Source organism: Hylobates moloch, unplaced genomic scaffold (assembly GCF_009828535.3).
Source record: "Hylobates moloch isolate HMO894 unplaced genomic scaffold, HMol_V3 SCAFFOLD_1, whole genome shotgun sequence".
Taxonomy (NCBI): domain Eukaryota; kingdom Metazoa; phylum Chordata; class Mammalia; order Primates; family Hylobatidae; genus Hylobates; species Hylobates moloch.
The window spans coordinates 199062932-199079641 of NW_026652276.1; the positions used below are offsets into that span (position 1 = coordinate 199062932).

A 16710-nucleotide genomic window follows, 5' to 3' on the forward strand; every position below is an offset into this window, starting at 1 on the left:
GCGGTTTTAAGACACATGTAAAAAAAAGTTTCCAGCCAAAGAGATTTTGTGATGCTCTATAAACACAGTTCATCTGTTATTTATCTGGCATATTAATTTAATGACAACTACACAGGGCCATAGACTTACAAAAGCACACTCTAAGGGATGAAAAGCCATAGGGAGTATTCATTTTTTTTTTTTTTTTTTTTTTTTTTTTGAGATGGAGTATCGCTCTGTCGTCCAGGCTAGAGTGCAGTGGCACGATCTCCGCTCACTGCAACCTTCACCTCCCAGGTTCTAGTGGTTCTCCTGCCTCAGCCTCCCTAATATCTGGGACTACAGGCACCCGCCACCACGCCAGTTAATTTTTGTATTTTAGTAGAGACAGGGTTGCACCATGTTGGCCAGGATGGTGTTATCTATTGACCTCGTGATCCGCCCGCCTTGGCCTCCCAAAGTGCTGGGATTACAGGTATGAGCCACTGCACCTGGCCTCATTTTTATAAGATCACACAGAGATTAGTTTTCGTTTTGTTTTTGAGATGGAGTTTCGCTCTTGTCGCCCAGGTTGGGGTGGAATGGCCTGAGCTCAGCTCACTGTAACCTCCGCCTCCCGGGTTGAAGCAATTCTCCTGCCTCAGCCTCCAGAGTAGCTGGGATTACAGGAACGCACCAACACGCCCAGCAATTTTTTTTTTTTTTTTAACAAAACTCCTAACACCTCGTTAATCATTAATTAGTCTTTGGGTTTTGGTTCAACACTTAACATCTGCAAATTACACAATTATCTTTGTTCTTTCATTTGTGGAAGACACTTTCATTTGTTACCCTGAGAATATGAGACATTCACAATGTAATTCCTGACTACATTTGATTTCAAACAGATCGGAATAAGTTCCGGAATATAAAATATTAACTATTTGGGAGTATCTTGTGGGTATGCTCTAATTAAGAAATGCTTCCTTTTCCGAGGAAAACTGCTGACATTACAAGAGTTATTCCAAAGCCACAATTCTTAAGAAAATACATGTTTAACTGAAATCATAAAGATATTTTGTAAAAAAGGGAAATCGCTCCTGCTGGTGTTTTGTGTATAAATCTCTTTCTAACTTCAAGCTCTCTCAAGTTAGGGCACCACAGTAAATAAAGCGGGAACAGTATCACATTGGGAAATAAATATCTGAAATGATACCTATGGCACTATCTAAGGAAACTGAGGCCCAGAAGAATTGAAGTGACCTGTGCAATGACACCAATTTGTTAGCAGAGCCAAGATTAGAATCAAGTTTGGTGCCTTCCTGCATCAGTCCTTTCTAGGTGCTGCAGCAGCCTTTTACTTACTAATTTCACCCTGGAGAAAGGTAGACCATCCTGGCGTGGCAGAAGCGTGGACATTCGTTTTCTAAGGGATGGTCACACACCTTTGTCTATTTGCATTTAGTTTCTTTAAAAAGTAAAAACACCTCCATTTTGGAACACTTTTAAAGACAAAAGCAGAACATACGAACGTGCATTTCACTGTCGAGTTCTTAAGAGGCGTACACCGTGTGGTTATAACGTGCGCAACTCTGTCCTGGGCAACTGGACTTATTTTTAGTGTTATTTTCGGCTTCTGCTGCAGAAAACTAGGGATTTAACTACTCCCACCTGCATTTCTCACAACAGCACTCGTCTCTCTCCTTCACTCCTAATAAAAACACTTTATCTCGTTTCTTCCTGCCTGCTCTACCTTGTCTCAACATTTTCTCTTGTTAACTTCCACCACACTGCCTTCTACTCGGATTGGAAACCCACTCTCCCCCAACTTCTGTCTCATACCCCACCTTCAGGAATGGTCTTCCTTTTTTCCGCCTCTCGTTCGCTTTTGTCTTACGCGGCTTCCAGAACACGGCGCAGAATTACAGCGAAAACACACTGCGCACGCGCACTCTCTCGTCACCGCCGGCTTCTCTTTGGTTGGCCGGTTCGTCCCAATTTCCGACTCGCCCGGCTGCGGAGCAGCAACTCTCACGATATTTGCTGCGGCCCGCAGGCGCGAGCCGCTGCCGGGTTCTGGCGCGTCCTTTCGGTTCTGCTTATCGCCGGCACCGCTGCGTTACCCGGAACTGCCGGGCCGAGCAGCATGACGTCCGCTTTGGAGAACTACATCAACCGTATCCTCAAGCTGGCCGCCGCGGGCGCGAGCCGGGGTCGCGGAGAGGCCGCCGGTCTGAGATCGGTGGGAGGTTGGGAGGCCCGGCCGCGGCGGGATCCTGGGGGCGGGCGAGGAGATGAGGACCCCGGAAAGACCCAGAGTTCGCCGGCCGCGCCTCGAGCCTTCCCGCTGCTGCGGGCCCAGGGGTCCTTTCCATTTTGCATGCAAAAGCCAAATGAAAACCCAGTGTGATTATTCCGAACTTTTCTCTCTTAAAAAATATACGCTCTTGATTCTTCCTTACTATTTCCCTATGGCATAAGTGTTAAAAGTTTGTGAATAAGATGAACAGTCGTCCTGGCGGCGACAACAGTTTTGCAAATCTATGTACTTGTTTTATTTACATAATTTGCTCGTTCGAGGATAGCAAAAAGCTAAACGATGGTTCACAGACTGTTTCTGTCCCTTTACCACTTGAAGTCCCAACTTGTTGGTAGAATGAAAAAAATGCTTGCTGTTATAATGGATTATAGTGAGGAGCAAGTAACAACCCCATGGGAAGTCTTAAAATAGACTTTACAAGTGTTACCATTTTAAAGTCTCAGGACAAAAACACTACGTTAAGCTCAGGTAAAAACTGGGTGACAAAAATTAAATACCGAATGCTTTTAATGATGCAGGCGTTATTGGTACCTTGTGACACTGCTTATATAGTTTCTTTACTTTTGAATTACAGAAGCCTGTCCTGGAAGACAGTTTTTTAACATGCTGGAAAATCGTCCAACGTCGATTAATTTAGTACTCATCCAATTTTTATTTTAGAAATAAACAGGCCTAAGAAACGAAATATCCTCCCCGAAATAATAGATTGGTAACATTCCTAGTAGAAAAGTGTCAAAAATCCAGGACATTTTGAGATAGGATACACCGATCACATACAGAAAGAGGTTTTCTTTTTCTATTTTTTCCCTTTTTTAATCATGTAATTATCACAAAGACAAAAACAGAAGCTTTTTTTAAGTTTTTTTTTTTTTTTCTTTTTTTGAGTCGAGGGTCTCACTCTGTTGCCCAGGCTGGAGTGCAGTGGCTTGATCATGGCTCAATGCAACCTTGAACTCCTGAACTCAAGCAATCCTCCTGCCTCTGCCTCTGCCTCTGCCTCCTGAGTAGCTGGGACTATAGGTCACCAGGCCAGGGTAATAGAGATGGGGGTATCGCTGTGTTGCCCAAGCTAGTCTCACCTCAAGTGATCCTCCTGCCTTGGCGTCCCAAAAACTGAACGTTTTTATGTAGTGAACGTAGTGGCTGTGTTGAATACTTTACCTAGTTGTCATATTTTTTCTAATAATTCAAATGATTACCTTGCCAGAGTCTGTTTTCAATTTGCATTCCCTAAGAAACAGTTTCCTTGATTCAGTTAATCAGGAACTGTTGCCGTTATTACATCTGATGGGAGAATGATTGTGGTAAGTCTTCGGAATTTTCATTCTCTGCTTTCCTGTAGGTTTATTGGTTGCAAGTTTTATGTGAAACCTCTAATCTGTAATGCCTAGACAGCACATTACACCTGTAGTGCAATTTTATTATAATTCAGCTCTTTATCACTTTGCTGTCAATCCACGTTTTCCTCACTAATAAACATTGTGTGTTACCTACAAGGCTTCTATGAGCTAGAATAATAGATTCTGCCCTCAGAGAGCTCCTAGTCTGTAGACCTTTATTAAACTTACTTTTCTTCTTCCATTTTTATTTCCTTCCCATTCAGCACCACATGAATCAGAATTTTTTGAAATTTTGCATATGCTTAGTAACTTTTTAATGATTTAGATACTATTAATATCTAGATATCAACATTTAAGGCTTGTATACAATCTTTGATTTTAGGTTGTGTGACATGTCTTCTGTAGGACACATTATGATGATTGACTCTCAATATATACACATATATATGTAAAATTGGCTTGTTCCTTGAAGTTGTTTCTCCCTTACTAATTTATGTCATATAACTAAGATAAAACGTTCCTATGGTGATACTTGTATTTGGAATTTGATCTGAGGAATTCATCTCAAGATTTTTGGGTACTTGATTATTTCCTCACTTACAATTCATACTCTGAATGCTTTCAAAAGAATTTTAAGGCTACTAAACTTTCTCTATTTTCTAACCTTACCTAGTTTCTTTAAATAATTTGATCCCTTATTTTTCCATTCTCCAGTTTTGCTTTTGTTCATTTTCTTTTTAAGCCTTGTGATTTTTTTTTTTTCACTGGGTCCTTAGTGACTTATTAGTCAAAGTTCTAGCTTTGCCATTTACTAAATTTATATCATGTGCCAGGTGCATATGTGTTACATTATTTAATGTACAGTACAACCTTGTGAAGAATAAGTACCCCTGTATTCTAGATTAGGAAACAGGTTCAGAGAAGGTGACTCACTTTCTCAGAGTCACAAGGGTAGCAACTGACAGAACCAAACTGGGATTTAAATTTGGTTTGACATCAAAGCCAAGGCCAGTTGCCTGGCTTCTTTCTTAAGAAAGCAATGATGTTTGCTTAGGCACCTCACATTGTATTGTTTCAAATATGGACAGTTTAACATATTTTAATCTCAACACTTCAGGAAGCCTATTGCTATTAATAGATATTTGTATTTTTTTTTAATTTGGTGAAAACCTTAAGTTTAAATTTTCTTATTTTTGTTAACAGGGTAGATAGTAAACTGGGAAATTATTTTTAATTTTAAAGAAGAAGGAAAGTGATAAAAAGAGCATCTTAAGTTCTAAAGTTCAATAGTTCTGTATTTCTTTGACACATAATTTATTTGATGGGATAATGTGTAAAATTAAGTCAAGAAGTTATGGATGGGTGTTTATGATAACTATTTGCTAACTAGTTCAATAAATACTCCATATTTTTTTCTCTTCCAAGTTATAGATTTCATTCTCATTTCATTCTCATTTTATATATTTTGACTTTCAGAAGATAAAACAGTTTAAGAGCTTGAGAGATTTAACCATCAAAATCAGTGTTAGTTGATATTTCTTCAGAAACTTGAATACCATGTGAGTTACTCTGTTATGCTAGACCCATGTCTTCTTTTATTCAATACTAAGCTTTCATAAAACTCGCCCTGATTATTTCCTTCAAGTTCTGGTTTAATTAGTATAGTCACATTTGTATCTACCTTACTGGGAGAATTAAACAATAAATCCATTTGATACACATTAAACAATACATGTGAGACACACAGAACACTGGTAACTAGTATGTACTCATTAGGTGTTACACGTAACTACTAGTTAAATTTTTAGTATATTTATGGGACTGATTTGAATCTGAAAAATGGCAAATTATGTTTACTTGTGTAGAATAGTATAGAATGTTTAGTGGTCTGGCTCAGGAGCTAGCCTTTTGTGGTTCATCTCCTGGCTCTACCACTTACTACCCATGTGACCATAAGACACACCATTCTGTGCCTCAGTTTCTTCTTTGAAATGGGGCTAATTATATTAAAGGGTAGAGATGAGTTGCGATAATGTGTACGGTGTGTTTAGCACACTGCCTAGTGCTGGTATATAGCATATAGTGATACTATTACATTGCTGTAGTTGGTATGTATGGTTCTTCCTTATGTATATTTGCCTATCATTTTCCCTTAAATCTCCTTTGTTTTAGTTTATACCTTTAGCTGCTGGTCTACATAAGCTTTTATGCTACTTACTTGGAGATACTCACATTAGTACATAGATGTCCTTTGTAACTGCCGTCAACTATGCATATGAGTGAGATGTGCGGTGCAGGTCCCCCCACCCCAGCCAAATAACCAAGAGGTAAATTGTGTACCCTCGAATACTGTTGGTTATAAAAAAGGCATTTTATTTGCCATTGTATAGGTACTTGTATTGGAATACCTGGCAACTAAAATGACTATGAGGTTGAATTTACACTTTCAGGTAAACCAGAATATTTCTCTTTTTCTCCTGAATATTTTCTTTACAGGGAACACTGAAAGGTTTTGACCAGACCATTAATTTGATTTTGGATGAAAGCCATGAACGAGTATTCAGCTCTTCACAGGGGGTAGAGCAAGTGGTACTAGGATTATACATTGTAAGAGGTGACAACGTGTAAGTAAAATATATCTGTTAAAATTATAAATGATACTGCCTTACTTTATGGAGAAGAGGTTTTCCCCAAAATACCCTACTGTGTTGTCCATACATAGTTAGTAGAATCTTGCATTCATTTCTTTCGTAAATATAGCTTTTTTTATGTTTGTGTAAAGTAAGGCACATCTATATGTTTTATGTCAACACCTCTTTAGGTTTCAACCAAAGCTATCTCTCTACAAATTAAACTTTTACCTGAGATTTGCCCATTTTTCTACTAGTTAAGTAGCCTGGGTAGAGTCCAGAAAAGGCTCTGCCTTATATTAAATACTTCATTAAAGAGGCTTCTTAAAACGTTCTTACAAATACCCAGAATTTTAGAGGAACATATTTCTAGAGTCCAAGGCCAAAGTTTGAAAAATGGTTTTGAAATCTCTGATTTGAACAATATTAATTCATGCTCAATAACATAGGTGTATTTATAAATAAGTACTTACTCGTTATTCATTTTCTTTTAATTTTTTAGTATCATTGACACAGTTAAGATGTCCCTGTGGCTTCAGTTTACTTGGGACAGACAGATATAAAAGTTTAAGAGTAATTGGCCGGGCGTGATGCCTGTAATCCCAGCACTTTGGGAGTCCGAGGCAAGTGGATCAGGTCAGGAGTTAAAGACCAGCCTCGCCAACATGGCAAAACCCTGTCTCTACTAAAAATACAAAAATTAGCCAGGCTTGGTGGCATGCGCCTGTAGTTCCAGCTACTTGGGAGGCTGAGGTGGGAGAATCACTTGAACCCAGGAGGTGGAAGTTGCAGTGAGCCGAGATCACGCCACTGCACTCCAGCCTGGGTGACAGATTGAGACACCTTCTCAAAAAAAAAAAGGGCCGGGCACAGTGGTTCACATATGTAATCCCAGCACTTTGGGAGGCAGAGGTGGGTGGATCACTTGAGGTCAGGAGTTCGAGACCAGCTTGGCCAACATGGTGAAACCGCGTCTTTACTAAAAATATAAAAAAAATTAGCCAGGCGTGGTGGTGCAAGCCTGTAATCCCAGTTACTCGGGAGGCTGAGTCAGGAGAATTCGCCTGGGAGGCGGAAGTTGCAGTGAGCCAAGATCGCACCACTGCATTCCAGCCTGGGCAACAAGAGCAAAACTCTGTCTCAAAAAATAAAAAAGAAAAGAAAAGTGGCTGATTTGGTTCGCGTGCCATGGCTCATGCCTATAATCTCAGCATTTTGAGAGGCCGAGGTGGGTGGATCACTTGAGCCCAGGAGTTCAAGACCAGCCTGGCCAGCATAGTGAAACCCCGTCTGTCCTAAAAATACAAAAATTAGCCTGGTGTGGTGGTGCATGCCTGTAATCCCAGCTACTTGGGAGGCTGAGGCAGGAGAATTTCTTGAACCTGGTAGATGGAGGTTGCAGTGAGCCGAGGTCATGCCTTTGCACTCCAGCCTGGGCAAAAAGAGTGAAACTCCATCTTGAAAAAAAAAGAAAAGTGGCTGATGTGACAGAGGAACTGAATTTTAAATTTTATATAATTGTAATTAATTTTAATAGTTACATGTGGCCAGTATTAGTATAGTTACACAGGCTAGAAGAATGCCAAATCAGTTTTCTAGTGAGTACTACACTGAATCAAAATATAGTTGGAAAGAAGCAAAAGACACATTAGCAATTTTAAGCTAGATACATTAACAAATTCTAGGGGACTAACTGTCCCCTGGAATAACTTAAAAAATGCAGGAATAATTTACTCATTTAAGTTGTTTATGTTAGCGTCACCTTTAGATGAATAAATAATTTGATCTGTAATCAAAAATCAAGAGTTTATAAAATATTTTAGAGATGACTTTTAGGTGGAGTTACAAGGTGAGCTGTAAGTAAATGAGAGAGAGGCAGAGCAGATAGGGCCCAGGTCTCTGGATCAGAACAACACTGTTTATATTGGAGCTGTGCATAATAATTGATTTTAAGATTTCTCCTACTTAAAACAATTTTTTTTTCTTGAACTTCAGTGAAAAAAGTGGTGTGCTAGAGCCAGCTTGTACTGGCTCATGAAAGCAGATTGTTATATTTTAAGGAATTTTACAAGCTAGTTAATTGATGTCTTGTTACTAGCTTGAAATTGGCCATGGTGGGAGTGTTTGCACAATGGATATTAGTAAATGCTGCAAATCAGGCTCCGGCTCTTTTTCCAGAGAGCTGGTTTTTAAACATTTATCAGCATTTCCCTGCTTACCATAGGGATTTTAAGTGATACTGAATATTTAAGAGTGGAATTGAGGCCTTTAGTTTGAGAAAACTTAGTTCATTCTGCCAGAGTTTGATATTTTTCATTTATTAGATGACTTAAGACTTTATATACTTTAAAGCAAAATTTGGCAAATCCCTTATTACTAGTATTTGTCTTTAGAATTTGGCCAGGCACAGTGGCTCACACCTGTTGTCCCAGCACTTTGGGAGGCCGAGACTGGCGAATTACTGGAGGTCAGGAGTTCGAGACCTGCCTAGCCAACATGGTGAAACCCTGTCTCTACTAAAAATACAAAAATGAGCCGGGTGGGGTGTGGTGGCATGCGCCTGTAATCCCAGCTACTCGGGAGGTTGAAGCATGAGAATTGCTTGAACCTGGGAAGCAGAGGTTGGAGTGAGTCAAGATCGTGCCACTGCACTCCAGCCTGTGCAACAAGAGCGAAACTCTCTCTCAAAAAAAAAAAAAAAAAATTTACTCCCTTTAAAACCAAACAAATGTAAACCCAACCAATACTTTTTAAAAAAAATATTTCATAGATATCTTGTGGTCTGAGTGATAACATTGAATATTTCCAATTAGAGGGCTATGGGTTGGTTATCTAGCATGGTATTAATGAATTTAAAGTTATAGATACTATGTTTGTGTTGAACAAGAAAAAATTTTCTAGCTTTACCTGAGCCAATCACATCAAAAAATGATTTGTTAGATACCAAAGTACTTGTTCCTACTATTATTTTTGTATATGAAGAACTGGCTTTAGATTTAACTGAAAACTTAGGAAAACAATCTAATAGCTGTTATCTATATCATTGATTTAATTCATCAAAGTTACTCAAATAATTGATACTTTTACTTGCTAATTATTTTAGGAGTGATTTTGTGAAATTTATTTTTAATACAGTCCTAGAGTTGAATTGAAATATGATTTGGAAGTTTGAGGGTTTTTTTACTGTATCTATCCCTGTGTGTCTGTTTCCTTTAATGATTCATGATACAATCACTATGTACAATATGTCCTTTAATATTGGTTCCTGTAATAATGTGCCTTCAAATTATTTCTTGAGTTTTGTGACTTAAATATGCAGTTCACTGACTCATGCCAATGTTGTTTGCTTTTTACCTTAATTAGTTCTTTTTACTATGCTCTCTCAGTTTTATATTTTGGAAGAATGGTACTCAGTGCTTTGATTTGATTAGTAAGATTTTTGAAACACATGTAAATTTATTTCAGAAATGTGATTGTTTTAACTCTGACTTTTTTAGTGCAGTCATTGGAGAAATTGATGAAGAAACAGATTCTGCACTTGATTTGGGGAATATTCGAGCAGAACCTTTAAATTCTGTAGCACACTGAGGAAAAACTACATACTTGGACATCTGTAAATCTTTGTACAGAAACTGATTATTCTGAGGATGATATATGGAATTTTTATGAATGTGTAACTGGATTTTGACTCCTTATTGATTCATTGTAATAAGTAAATTAAAATATTTCTACATTTTATTGACAAAAAAACTTTTTTTTTTTGCCTAAATATAAGTTTGGTAGCTTGGTTTCTTTTTTTTATTAAATAATGTGAAAATATAATGGTCATTTTGAAAACTTTTAGAAAAAAGTAGTACTTTTTGATACTTTAGTATTTATGGAAACTAGTGGAAAAGAGAAATTAGTGTGCCATATAAATCAGGCATTCAAATAACAGTAGTACAGGATTTATGTGTTTTCTTTCCCTGATATTTAGGAAAATCACAGGAAGGTAACTCTTTCCTGGAGTTAATCTGAATCATCGGCATTTATCCGATTCCACTGGTGGTAGTTTGCTAGTGCTTCTAAAAGTTGCTCCCTAGCACTGAGAGGTGTGGGTAGGTAAAAATGTGTTTGCTTGAGAAAAGGAAAAATGCTAACAAGGTTTTAATAGATTGGCCAAAAATTCCAACTTGAATATTAAGAATGACTAGGAATGGTAGAATTGACAGAGATGATTGATAAAGTCTCTTGATGCCCAGTTGGTTAGGTATGAAAGTAATATGAACACATTAATGTTGAATTTTACAGACAGTATATTATCTGAAAAAAACTGATTCCACGTAGTCTTCAATTTTTAATTTTTAAGAATTGGAGAATTTCTAATATTAAAGTTAGTTTATAAATGTGAGTAAATAAACTCTAAGTTTATATTGAAGTAGTGCTAGCTATTATTGTCAGCAGTTTTCCATGCATCATTATCCATAAACCTGATTTCAGAAGACGTCAACTTAGTTTTTTAAACAATTGATAGAAACAATGTTGTAAGTAGTGTTTAGATATTCAGGCTAGTCCATAAAATTTCTGATCAACTCATGTGTAGGCCCAAGTGTGTATCTTCGTGATGAGAAGAACATAGAAAAATATTTACATCCTTGTAATTGAAACAAATTTAAATAGTTTCTTTGTTTTGTGTTTATCAAAGTGCTTAAAAATAGTAGTTGGCAAACTTCTTCTATGAAGATCCAGGTAGTCTTTTAGGCTTTGAAGGCCATATGGTCTCTGTCACAGCTACTTACCTCTGCTATTGTGGCATACAAATGACCATAGATAATACATAAATGAATAGTGGCTGTCTTCCAGTAAAACTTCATTTATAAAAAGGATTGGGCTTGAAGGCATAGTTGCTGACCCTTGGCTTAATACAAGTTCAATAAGAAAAAGTGAACAATTTGTATAAATTCTGGAATAGATCCTTATAGAGAGTTTAGAGGTAGGTTTCATTCATATTTTAAAATATATTAAACTCCATACTTATTAAACATAATAGCTTTTTGGGGGAGGCAAATATCTTCACTCAAATCAGCCTTGTAAGGGGAGAAGCACTATTCCCTAGAATTATTTGGTTGATGTTAAGGGCTGTCTCTGGGAGAATTAGAGAAGTTAGCTAGTGTCGGCTATTCATAAGTCTTTGGCTTTTGTAGTATAATGTTTTATAATCAATTTATTAATAAAATCATGGAAAGTGGGTAAGGCAAATAGGCAAATTTAGGGACTGTGAATGAAATATTTTAGTACATGGCATTTTTAATTGGTAAAGTAATTCCAAAAATTAGAGTACACATCATTCAGTTGCTAAGAAAAATGCGTTCTAACAGTACAAATGAAGTCCAGAGTCAGATCTTTTCTCAAAATACTTGGCATATCAAAACAAATTACACATAAACAAGTAAATAAAAACCAGTCCTGTCCCTCATGATAATGGGTTTCTAACGTGATGTATTCTTGCAATCTGAAACACCTTATAAAGCTGTATTTTCCTGATTGATGTTGGAAAAAGCATTCCTAAAATGTGAATTATTGTTTTTATGAATAGTTATGGAGGATGTGATGATAATATGCCACATGATCTATGTAATTCTTTATTCCTGGATACAAGCACATGGTGGACTTCTTATGCTCACGACGATTAAAATTGGATTTATTTTTGCATGAGAATTGTAAGGGAGCCACAACCATGAGTAGTAACATAATTAATATATGGTGTCAAGATTTTGTATTTAATGAGACATTTATTCTATAATCAGTTCTTATTTATAAAGAGGCTTAAATCAATTTCAACCTGTAATTACCTCTGTGCTTTGTGACTCAGGCACAATCTAAACCCAGCTTAATGAATCAAAGAGATGTTTCTTGGCAAGATATTTTCATTAAAGTTATTTGGAAGGGGCAATTAATTGCAAAAGGGACTTTTTTTTTTTTAACTGACAAGATACTATCTAAAATAATAGTTTAAAATAACATTGCTTTTAAGTCAAAGCACTTTGGTAACTTGGCCTCACATGCTGACAGTTTTGGCTTAAATATTACAAATCTTGATCCCAGAAGAGCAAGAGAGAAAGTTTTACTAATATTTGCTTAAACATCCTGTTTAACAACTTTGTAACATCCTTCTGAATTTTTAAGCTAATAATGTGAGATATAAGTATGATAAAAACAACTTTTAAACGGTATTTAATGCAAATACAGAATAACGATGTCAACATTTTCCTCAGCCGTGTAACCTGAGATTCATCATGTGAATGAGAAAGTGAAGTCCCTTTATAATGGCATGTCAACCAGACAGTTTAGTAGCCAGGGTTGTAAGGCAGCTCTTAACTGACAGTATAGTTAGTATGTTCTGGGCCTTCATCTTCAAAATTAGTAGGTAGCATTTATTGAGTGCGTATCATGTGCCAGGCCTGATGCCGAGTGCTTACAATGATCATTTTATATATGGGAAAATTGAGGCTAAGCAGGGTCAAGTGCCTTATAAGAGGTAGCACTAGTAAGTAACAGTGCTCAAATTCAACTGGGTCTTTCAGCTCTTTATACAATACTGCTGTTATCAGAAAGTATAGTCTCAAAATCTGCTATCAAGCATCTGTCAGAAGCCTGATGAGAAATACTCAGATGATCTAACACAGTTCCCAAACCTGCACTGTGGGCCATTTTCATTGCAATTACCTAAGGTGCTTTAAAAATTTTCTTGGGCCCTACTCATTGTTGTGGTTCAGCAGCTGTGTAATGGAGCAAAAAGGAATAGTCACTAAACAGCGAAGGAAAGCATGGTGGAATTATTAAAAGACCTAGTACTTATGTGCTGAGATGAGTCTCTAACCCCACAGAATTGAATTCAATCACAGGATCTTATTCAAGATAAGGATAATAACATCTGTCTTCTTCGGTTGTAAAAAGTAACATTAGACTGCATTTTAAACATTTGGTATGATTTTGAGGACATAACGGTAAACAGCCATTTAATACTATTCCGGGTAGTCAAAGGCCAATGTATAAAAGTTACAAATACAGGTCTTGTCAGCTTAGCTTTTTAAGCGTCTGTCCCACTGACTACCATATCTCTACAAGAGAATAGATGAATTCAGGTTATGTGGGAAGTATGTGTAAGTTTACACTATTTTAACAAATGTACAATAAAATTTGTTTCTATGTCAGCATATACTCTTGACTCAAGGAGTTTAAAAGTGTAAACTCAAAGGTCTTTCACATGTAAAGAGGAACCTCTCCATTCTGTACTTGTATAGTCATCACCTCATTATATAGATTTATTTTTATTAAATTTTACTTATTTTGGGTTTAAAAAAACTTGGGCTGTGAATCTGTTTTAAGTCATGGGCAAATTTGATAAAAATTCCTTTCTGTCTACATGTAATACTGAAAAATTGTTTTTGGTAAAGCTATCTCCATTTAGATTGATACCCATTAAATAGCATAGTGCTCCCATTAAACTAGCGACAAATTCATTTAATTGTTGAGATATCTAGTACTTATGCTCCATCCTGTTTATAGGGATTATTGATGTGAGATTTCTAGTACTTATGCTCCATCCTGTTTATAGGGATTATTGATGTGAGATTTGGTCAGATGCTGTGATGTGATCTTCATTCCTATGTATAGTGGGAAGCTATGAGACCAGCTTAGTCTTCGTAAATCGATGCTGCCTCCTAGTGGACATTGCTTTCTTTTCTACCTGTCCACAAGCCAAAAAAACAGATTTTTGGAATTTTGTCAGGGACACTTATCAAGCCATTAATACATGCCAGGCAGTGTGCTCAAAGCTGTGGATAAGCCAGGGAACAGTATTCTTGTCCTTGTGAAGCTTCTATCTGTATCTACCTCAGCCAAATCATCTTGACTCAGATTTACTGTCGAAGGTCGTGTTATTAAATCAGATTCTTTCAGTATTCTAGGATATAATTTATGGGTTCTGGATTCATTCAAAACAACTAGAAATAGTCTTTTTAAAATGAATATAATTCAAATCAATTATTTTCCCCATCTATTTTTTTTTCTTTTAAGATTGCTAAGTGTATAGGTTGCATAATTCTAAGGATAAAGGCGAAATAGGACTTCATCAGGAGAATTTCTTTCATTAGTTAACAGTATGCCATCTTCTGCCCACTGGCATCATTTGGGGAATGAAGGTGCTGAGAATTGTTCTTCCAGATATCTTTCAGACCTCTTCTTGGTTTTGGCATTAAGTTTTTTTTAAGCTCAATTTTTGTGTTAGTTTTTTGTTATGCCTTTTTATTTCCTTCTTTTTTTAATGTTTCTTTTTTTTTAAAGCCCTTTAATTTTTATTTATTTATTTATTTTTGAGACAAGTCTTGCTCTTTCAGCCAGGCTGGAGTGCAGTGGTGCGACCTTGGCTCACTGCAACCTCCATCTCCTGGGTTCAAGTGATTTCCCTGCCTTAGCCTCCCGAGTAGCTGGGACTACAGGCATGCGCCACCACACGTGGCTAATTTTGTATTGTAGTAGAGACGGGGTTTCACCATGTTGACCAGGATGGTCTTGATCTGATCTCGTGATCTGCCCGCCTCGGCCTCCCAAAGTGCTGGAATTACAGGCATGAACCACTGCGCCCAGTCAAAGTCCTTTTATTTTACAGAGTATTACTTGTCAGAAATGGCACAGATCAAGCATTGCTACAACTATATCAAATTCTCAGCAATGTCCCTACAACGATATGATATACTTTCTCTCTTTAGGGTAATGTTCAATTATACTGTATATATTTTGCTTTTATGTAGGTTTTTTTTTTTCACATATACTGGCTTTACAAATGCCATATAATTAGTATGGTACCAAATTGTTATTACATTTGAAATATGTTAAAAAGAATCCAGGAGTCAGGGTGGGTGGGAGACATCTCCAGGGCACACAATACATTGTGTCTTGTATTAAAAACTAGTGTGCGTTGGGGTGGGGAACAGGCAGGAAACTAATGTGTTTCTGTTTGATATATGAAAATATGCACAAGCTATCTTATGTTTCATCTCATATCAAGAAAATGATTATAATAAATCATACTCTAGAAAACTCATTAACTGATACAAGTTGCCAGAAAATGCTGCACTATGGCTTATTTCACATTGTAAAATAAATGCCCTGAAAGTGATCACAATGATAGTTAAAAGTTAAATTTTTTATTTTAAAATTTAAATCTTTATTTTAAAAAGTAGCTCTCTCAATCTGACTTGGATAAGCTTTATTTTAATTGTGCTTCTGCTAATTACAGAGACACTTCAATTCACACTAATAGGAGGTATGATTTTTAAAAGGAAATTGTTAATTAGGGTCTTAGGCTAGTCCAGTGTAGCATGGTAGTGACAGGCACAGATTCTGGAGTCAGACTTAGTTCATAGAATTTAGCATATTAATCTTCCCATGTCTTAGTTGCTATGAAAATGAGTACCTGCCTCCTTGTACTGTCAAGATTAAGATAAGCAGTTAGCACTCCCTAGAACATACTAATTTGTCAATATTAATGATAGCTAACAATTATCCTGATATTGAATGATGGATTCCAAATTATTTATTGTGGCCTAGGAAAAGTACTAAGAAGTAATTGATAGCATTCCCTGATAATTTTGATGAAAAAATAGGAAAATTCTGGACAGACCTAGAAATTTATTGTCAATGAAAGTAGGTTTCCCTTGTGCAAAGGTAATGTGATGTTTTTAATCACATTTTTTAAAATTAAAAATTTGATCAAATTTTTAAAAGTAACACGAGGCAGAGAAAGTACAGAAAGGAGCAACCAAAGTCAAAGTGATTAAGTTATAAAAAGGTTAGATTTCTTTGGTGTGAAAAGATAAATGAGAAATGAGAATATGCCAGAGATCTGAAATGAAGAATGGATAAGAGCTTGCATATTTAATTTTGTATATTAAAACCAAATATTCTTTGAAGATCAGAAGGATAATTTTAGGTCAAATGAAATTCTACATTAAAGAAAGAAGAATAAACCTTAACTCATTAGTAATCCTTCATTTCCTGAGTATTTACTGAATGACAACAATAACACAGATGACATGCCCGGTAAAGTGGTGTTTGAAGGCAATATATAAAAGCTTCTCATGCATAGCAAAGATGCATTTTCCTCTATGCATAGCAATACGGGAGAGGTTGGAGGAGAATCTTCATGGAAATGGATGACTTGTGCTGGACCCTAAGGATAGTAAGGATTTCTCCATAGATGGTTAGGAAAACTTCAAATTGGCAGACAGGAAGGCAGGAAGGAGTAAGATGTGGTTGAGTAATTAGGAGTAGACTGACCTCTCTGTACAGTAAAGGCTCAAATCCTTTATATTGCAAAGAAAGGACGTGTCCTTCACCAGTTCCTGGAAGAAAACCTCTTGAGTCCTTGGGATATCTTACCTGTTAAAAGAGTGCTTTTGTATGCCTGAGACCATAGGCC

At 36.7% G+C, this 16710-nt stretch overlaps 1 protein-coding gene across 1 annotated transcript; it reads left to right on the forward strand.

Annotated features, from left to right (window-relative positions):
- Positions 1–1940: 1940 nt before the first annotated feature.
- LSM8 (LSM8 homolog, U6 small nuclear RNA associated) lies at positions 1941–14137 on the forward strand. Its single transcript, XM_032761554.2, has 4 exons — positions 1941–2135; positions 3542–3582; positions 6115–6242; positions 9746–14137. Exons 1-4 carry the CDS (start codon positions 2105–2107, stop codon positions 9834–9836), a joined length of 291 nt encoding a protein of 96 aa, XP_032617445.1. The 5' UTR covers positions 1941–2104; the 3' UTR covers positions 9837–14137.
- Positions 14138–16710: the final 2573 nt, after the last annotated feature.